Source organism: Melampsora larici-populina (genome assembly GCF_000204055.1).
Source record: "Melampsora larici-populina 98AG31 unplaced genomic scaffold MELLAscaffold_90, whole genome shotgun sequence".
Taxonomy (NCBI): domain Eukaryota; kingdom Fungi; phylum Basidiomycota; class Pucciniomycetes; order Pucciniales; family Melampsoraceae; genus Melampsora; species Melampsora laricis-populina.
In genome coordinates this window covers 105638-113825 of record NW_006768854.1, presented here as the reverse complement: position 1 = coordinate 113825, position 8188 = coordinate 105638, and the positions used below count along the sequence as shown (strand labels likewise).

The 8188-nt window shown below is 45.6% G+C and overlaps 1 protein-coding gene across 1 annotated transcript; it reads right to left on the bottom strand.

Moving 5' to 3' along the window:
• Positions 1-776: 776 nt before the first annotated feature.
• MELLADRAFT_113652 (uncharacterized protein) lies at positions 777-2110 on the bottom strand (the record flags this gene model as incomplete). The annotated part of the gene is made up of 2 exons (XM_007418372.1): positions 777-941; positions 1157-2110. 2 exons carry the CDS (start codon positions 2108-2110, stop codon positions 777-779), a joined length of 1119 nt encoding a protein of 372 aa, XP_007418434.1.
• Between the last annotated feature and the right edge of the window lie 6078 nt (positions 2111-8188).

Below are 8188 nucleotides of genomic sequence, written 5' to 3'. Positions count from 1 at the left end.
AGTCAGTGTCAAAGTCGTTGTTCCAGTTTGATTCTTGTGTGGACACTGACAAGAAAAAACTTACAGACAGGTATATGAATCAATGAGCTCTCTGGACATGTCCAAATCCTCGGACATCAACGAACTGTTAGACGCAGTGTGGTCTCGATATTTTGACAGCGCTGCAATCGATGAGGCTCAATTGAATAAAGAAAACACTCGCTACAACTTGTTATTACGCCTGCATGACTTTGCAACCGTCATGGAGGCCCATGAGGCCACGCGGGCCGGGGATATTGGTCGTCTGATGAATATGTGGAAGCGTTGGGCCATCATGGCCCAAGGACTTCCAGGCCTTTCGCATTACGCGAGGCATATTCCACGCATTGTCATGCTTTTTGAAGAAGACCTGCCTCCCTCCCTGGCACACGCCATTAAACATTCAGTACTGATTCCATCGCACAACCGGGACGATCACTGGCTGCCCATTGATGAATACCAGGAGGTACACATATGCTGGCTGAAAGATGTATATGATAACACTGTGAGTTATCATCGTGGAAGTGTTTGGAACTCTCACATATTCTTAATGACCTGAGCACTCGTGATAATGTTGAATGCTCTATGGGCATGGTACGGTCATCAAGAGGCTCACGTGTTGCTGCTCGAACAACATTTGAATGGTAAGTTCTTGTTCAATTGCATTGTATTTCATGAAAATCATGTATGGTCAAATTGAAGGGTTATCTGACAATGTGGGCCCGGGGTTGCACAGTTTAGACGCCTGATGCAGGTCATCAAATGGCAATCAGGTCACAAGATAGTTTACCAGTCAAACCTTCACGCAATAACCACCCCAACCATGCTGGCGTTCCTGAGGTACGCCGAAGGGAACCTGGGTAAGTGTTGCGCCGCGCGCCCTCCGGATCAGGTGGTGAATATTTGGCGGTTAGGTCACAGTACTATGATTAAGTTAGTCAAAGCTGACTCAACCGCGGGTCGATGTTCACGATTTTGGTGGGGGGCGTCCAATGTGCTGGGGTCATGGGAAGACGAGGAAGTTCTAGATGATGGTCAAGATTTTGACTGATTGCCTGATCACGGTTGAAATGAATATGTGCAAAGAACACCAATCAGTGAATACGCATTTCAACACGCACACATGAACCAAGCTTACATTCAGAGACATCTGTCTTTTCGGATCCACCATAGTAGGTGGATCATCTGCCGTTCGCTTACCCACATTGGGACACGTTTGAGCTTGGGCAGTGCTGTGAGCAGATGACTGAGTCTGGTGCCCGCGTTGGGCACTTTGAGCCAACATGGCAATCGATGGGCGGCCAGCCTGTGTCTTTGCGTTTAGAGTCGCTTGACTTGAACCTGCCAATGATCCCACATTGGCCTTTGCGACCTGTGAGCGTAGAGCTTCACACGCAGCCTTTTTCATAGCGACCTGCTGTTTCTGACTTTCGCGCTGAGCCACCTTTGCTTTCTTCTTGGCATCTTGGCGCGTTTTGCCAAGTAGAGCACCCTTGACCGATTGCACCGTTTTTGTATGAGTTGTTCGCATGGCGGCTTTTCGGCGGGCAATAGCTTCTGTAAACGCCGCGTGGGTATCATAATCAACTTTCCACTGCAGGAAAGTTGAAAACAAACAATCGAATTGGCCAACCAAGGACTCACTCGCAAGTACGGCCGCGAAGTCGCTGGGCTGTGTGAATAAGTCGATGTTTTTGACGAGGTCCCAGGCTAAATCGCGTCCGAAGTAGTCATCTGGTCCCAGATTGGAAGGCCAAATCATGACTTTGCGAAAAAAAGAGGTAAAGTTTTTGTAGAACCGGTCGGCGAGTGCTTTGAGTGACTTCGAGGACTTGATGGTGTCATTTTTTCCACATGTGAAAGACACTGGGCGTGGTTCCGGCCGGGGAGGGATTGCCGCTGCAGGGAGCGCTGCAACAAGAGCAATAAGGCTGGCTTTGTCCATTGACAAGGCTTCGTCAAAGTTGGCAGAAGTGAGAGCGGGTTGGGCAAGCCACAGAGCCTCAGCTTCCTCTGGGCGGCAGTTCGAACAATCACAGATCCGCATCCCTTGTTTAAGTTGTTGATTGGTCTCTTCTGTTACAGAAGCCATGGCTGGGTCCAGAGGGATGTACCCATGCCTTTGTTCACCAATGTCAGTACAGTGTCACGTGCTGGATAATGAAGCATAGACTCACTTGAGGTCGACCGCAAGTGCAACACGTAAGCACACGCTTGTGATCGCCAGAGCGTCCATGCGGTTGTCGTCGGTCATGAGTGTGGGGGTGATAAAGTTGCGCACAAAGCTTTTGCCATTGGTTTGAGTATGTTCAACCAGCAGAATCCCCAAACCGCGGCTGCCATCTTGACCACAGCGACCTGACATCTGTGTAAAATTACACGGCTCCTGCCGTCCGACAATTACCACACGTCGAACACGTTTCCAGTTCTGCCCTAACCCAAGAGCAAGGGTGCAGCACAGTACAGCCAGACCACCTGCGACATAAGCCGCAACCACCTGAGCTTTGGCTTTGGGGCCAGTAGTGGCGTGATAGCGTCGAGCAAAATCCGAGAAACCATTCGCAGAATCGTTTGGGGTGCCCCTGCCTTGATTGATGAGCTGCATGAAATCCAGCGTGGCGTTTTCGGTCCCACAATAAAGCAAAGTTGGCGGTATCGACAATGTTGGCACCTGTGTGCTGTGGGCAAAGAGTCCTTTGAGGGATGCTTTCAGTGGTTGCTTGAAGGTCCTTCGGAGGAGGCGTAATTCCGGTCGAGTGAGCTCGCCACAAACAAACTCCACATCGCGCTTGCCAATCTTGAGGTTGTCCAGAATGGTGTTGCTTTGCTGCGGTGGGCACGTCGCCGACATCAAGAGTTGAGGTACCTTGTCCAAAGCCAGAAAACGTCTGAAGAGGTTTCCATATGAGGGTCGGAAGACCCCAGTGTCCTGGACTCAGACGTGACTTGCGAGAGTTTTAGCTTTTCCACACTCGACCAGCCCCCAGGTATACACCATATGGGCTTCATTGACTACATTTAGCACCAGTCGATTCTGAAACCGAGGATCATGCCACATCCGATCAAACACGTTGCTCGTCAATGCCACCTCGGGGCTCTAGGACGCAATATGTGGTATGTGGGTCAATTCACGATGGTACATCTCTCTCGGGCTGCCACATCATGCTAATCAAGTGAAATTCCTCATTACCACATGGATGAAGGTGTATTTCCCTTCAAGAATTGCATCACACACTTCCTGTGTGCAGTTGGGTCCGGTCAGATTGACTGCGTGTAACTCCACAGCGTTCTTCTCGGCCAACTGTGAGCGAGCTGTCAGTGATATGTTTAAGCGGACCGAACTCCCAACTGCTAGCTCACCTGATCACCGCCCAGTGCGTCCAATGGATTGATGCTCAAGACAATTGGTGCATACGTGTCGTCGTGCGCCAGATAGAACAATTCCGGTACTCGACTTTTTCCAAAGCCTGTACCGGCTAATAAAAAGGTGGTACGTCCTCTGATTAGATTCACGACGACAGTGATTTGTTCTGGGCGAGCCAAATAACCGTTGTAGAACTCCTACGCTGTGGAGCGTAGGCAGAGCCTTGAGGGGAAGAAACAACTCAAGTAGGATAAACCTCCAAGAGCCGTAACCAAAACGCCGCTAAGCTGCCCTCCAAATACAGTGAGACACTTCTCGCCAACCTTTCTTTCACCAAAAATAAACTTTCCAACCTTGATTATCCAATCTACAAGCTTTAGTTCAGCTTTAAGAATCCCCGGAAAGGTCCTACGGTTCAAAAACAGATGTAAACAAGCTGTTTTTTTACCACGTTCCCCAATGCAGTTCTCCAAAAAACTTTCCCGCAGCAAGTAAAAAAATAATAAAAACCTTGAAAATTCCCCCAAAACCTTGTTTTTCAACTTCTACTGATCACGAAACTACCCTACACACCCTTCCAACCTTGAAACCCAGCAAGTTACGTGTGTAACTGCTAAAAACCTACTTAACTATTTAAACTAAGGTTTCTGACTTAATTAGTCAGAAACTACAAAAAAAATAAAAAAATAAAATAAAAATCTAACTTTTGAAATTCCCACTTATAAGGGTTCTTAAAAAATCACCGATAAGGGTCTCTAACACCCTTATAATCCAATAAAAGGTAAGTCTTTTTCCTAAAGACCTTCCCTTTTAACTCACTCTACACTGATGAGGCGATGAACTAAAGGACTAACACGATAAGGACTTTTCTTTTGTCTTCAGGTTGCCCCTTTCTACTAGGAGTCCAACTCGATACGATCAAAAGAAAGAATCACTCTACAACTTACTCTCGATACGATAACTACGATCCGAGATGATACGATACAAAAACTCGCACACAGTCAATCAAGCTCCTCCCTTTTATACGCCAACACTCAATCCTTCTTCAGCCCTAATCAAACCTAGGTAAGCTCTTCCTTTTGTTTTTCTCATCTCTTTCTTCTAACCTGTTCTGACTTCTAGTTGAATCTTTTCCTCCTATTGCTATTTTTCTATTACGTTTTCTTCTCTATTGGGTTCTAGTCTTTTGCCTTGTTTCGATTCGCCAATTCCGATCGGAACGGACGTTTCCGATCTGAATCACTCGTTTCCAAACCCAAGTGTGGCTTCGAACGCCTCGCCCATCCCCTTGGTACCCTCTCCATCCCCTTCAGTTCAAAATCGAAAACGAATTTCGATTCTGACCGAATTAGGTAAGCCTTTCCCTTTTTTACTTTTCTGTAGTCTCTACCATCTATCTAACCTGCTTCACAACAGCCTTCACAACCCTCTTCCACCCTTGGCTTCAAAAATCGAAATCGATTTTCGATTTTGGCCAATCTAGGTAAGTCCTTTCTCTTTCTGTCTTCTGTAGCTCCTACCCTGCTGACTCCTTTCTTTCCTGGTTCAGTCTAGCCCTTTTTAGTTGTAAGACCCCCAATCGATCGTTTTTGTTGTAGCACCTTCAGCCAGCCCCTTGCCTTCTTTTGTTCTAGTGTAGTCTTGCTTGTTAGTCTAAGGCCTTCTTGTAGATAGGGCCTTGTCCCTTCTGGACTGGCTTGGATTAATGAAATGAAAAAAAACCAAAAAAATGCGACTTTGCCACCTTTTAGCTGAGTTTGAGAGTGCCCCCTTAGAAAATAATAATAAAAAAAAAGTTCTATATAAAGGTCTTCAAAAAAGACTCGAGTAAATTTTTATTTCCACACCGTATTTCGCGACGAATATGTCACCAAGGGCTTTAGTGAGGTCTGTGTCATTCTGGTTGATCAAATCCAGCCGGATTTTTGGGTGAGCGGAGATTCTCTTCTTGCGGTGTTTATCGTCTGATTGGGCTAGCAGAGCTGCACCGGTGGCTGATTGGCTCCTTCGCAGCATGGAGGTATGAGATGAGATGTAGTGGTGCAACGTTGAAGGTCGAAATCATGGCCTTGTTGAAAGTCGCTTCGTGCTGGAAACAACAGTTTGCCCAAAAGGATTTTAAGGTTTAGTCCAAAGATATGGGGATTTGGCTGCCAAATGCGGATTTCTGCCGCCGCAGTCAGGTGGAATGTCGTGTACGGCCCCGCTGAATGCCCAAAAGGGTTTATTGATGTTAAGATGAGACTGACTCACGGTAATTAAAATGTGAGAGCGGGCCGTTAGAGACAAGGAGCGTGCGCTTTGTTTTCATTATAAGCACATGGGCGTTTGATAAGTGTGATTTGTGAGCAGTGAGAATATAAGAAATTTGGGTGATGTACCGACCGATCTCACACCAAAATTTCGACTTTGCGCGTAAGTCCCTCGCTGGAGCGGCCGGTACGAGCCAGCGATAGGACTTAGTTAAGTTTGACTACATAGCTCCAAGCTAAAGCTGACGACTGTGGGCCGAGTCTGTAACTTGGAGTTTATGTCTCGTTAACTTCAAGTTAAAGAAAACGAATGTGGAATTTGGGGTTAGTTAACTTAACCCCGGCTAAAGATCTGTAACTTTAGCTTAGCTAAAGCCAAATTTACCGCAAACGATTGCGGATGCTCTAAGGGAAACTTTACGCCAGAATTTTCTTTGAGAATTCTGAAGAGAGCGATCTCTTGAGAAGAAGCAGGCGCTTCTCCCTATCCACCTTTTAGAAAGTTTGGTAATCGGGATTTTGATGAGGAGGAAATCTAAGATTTCCTCTACTAAAACTCAAAACCTTCCGTGCCAAAATCCAGACCTTTCCTTAAGCTTAACAACTTAACAAAGCCCCTCTTCCGCGGCTGCGTCCGCGACCTCGAAGAGGGGCTTATCGCAGACTCGGGTTTTTTGGCGGAGGACTTCCAAGAATTAAGTACTGTTAAGTACTTTCTTCAACTTCCCTTCAACACCTCTCCACAAAAAGTCCCAGGTTTCTCGTATGTTGTTCTCGTAACATTTCTACATATTTTGGTACTACACACTTGTCGTTTACTCTGAAAGTTGTTTTGCAAAATGTGTGGTAAGCTTTATTGCATGTGTGCCGGATTTTTCAGTCAAAAATCCCGGAAATTATTTTTTGGGACAAAACTGCAAATTTCCGGATAAAACGGATTTTGGTTTTGTCACGTTTTTGCCTTGTCTGTAATCCAAGGCTGAGCGCTGTGGGGTTATGTACGCGCTATTGTGGTTACGCCCTTTTGTGGCACACGAAAAATTAAAAAATATGGTTACGCGCTCTTGTGGCACACAAAAAATTTGGAAAAAAATTGTTGGAAGCTTGCCTGACTACAGAGGGTGGCGGAACCTGTCCCCTTCATATCAAACCTTTATAAAAAGATGCCTCCTCAAAAAATCTCTACTGGCCAGCGTCCTCCCGTCGACGAGCAAGAAAGCGGAATTCGCCAGCGTCCATTCATCGAGGCAATTGCTGTGCAGCTATGTAGTAATGCAACAAAACAGCAGACCTATGCTAAAGAGGTGTTCTATTCGTTTTTATGCGCCGACAACCCGGTTTTGAAAGCAAGTCGACAATATTGGGGAAATGAAAGGGGTTTGACCTCAACATTTCAAATTGTGCGTGCAATCAAGAATCTGACTCAAAAAAGCGAGGAAGGGCAGGCTGCGTGGTGCAAGTTTATCTTGACCGAGGTGAGTATTGTTCTTGCTCAAGAAGGTGCTCATTTAATATGTGTTATTGATGTTGGTTGGCTATCATAGGCGCAGGAACAGATCCAACAAGAAATCGAGTCTAAACCGCGAATTTTTTACAGTTCAACTAAGATCACCCCCGAGTTCTTTGAGCTCGGTCAATTATACGCGCGGGATCAAAAGGTCAAGGAATCTATGCCTTTTTTGTGGCATCTCATGTATCATCAACTGTCTCTTCGGTCAAATAATCGAGTGGCTCTTCAGACCGGTGCTTCGCACAGCGAGAATGGGGGCAGCGCGGAAGATGAACATTCAGAGATTGAACCAAATGATGAATCAAGTGTCGCTACTGAAAGTATTGGTGAGAAGGAAGCCCGGCATGATGAGGACATGTTGTATGTTCCAGAGGACAAATACAAGGCTGAAAGAGACCGAGCCCATCTAGCAAGTCCTCTTTGCTACACTGATTTACTATCATCACTGTCAGTCGGCTAACTCTCAATTGATTTGTAGGTTTCAACCACAATATGCACTGCAGACATTATTCGGGTTCCCCAAGTGGGCAGGGAAAAATGATTGGGAGTATGATTTGTCATAAAATGGTCTATCACTCCACACCTGAGCCATAACACCCACACTACATATGTGTAGCAGGCTCAGTGAATATGTGGTTATCATGTACATACAGTTCTGCTCAGTTATCTGCTCATCAGGACAAGTTATTCATATGTAATACATGCTGTAACTTCTTTCAGATTGAAAAAAGCTTCCAAAAGATTGACTACATACACTGACTCAATGTTTTGGTGTGATCTCATCAACTCAACTGCATGTAACACACTTTCTGTTACTAAGACATAGCTTCAACAATATTGCCTGAGCAGCTACAGAATTATATGTAGTGAATTTTTGGGAAAAAAATTTCAAAGTCGAAAAAGTTACATGTGGTATAACATGTGATTTATTTATTCTGATGGGCAAAAAACTGAGCAGACCTGTATGTACATGATAGACAACTATTGACTTAGCTTGCTGCACATATGTAGTGTGGGTGAAATGGCCCAGGTGTGCAGTATTAG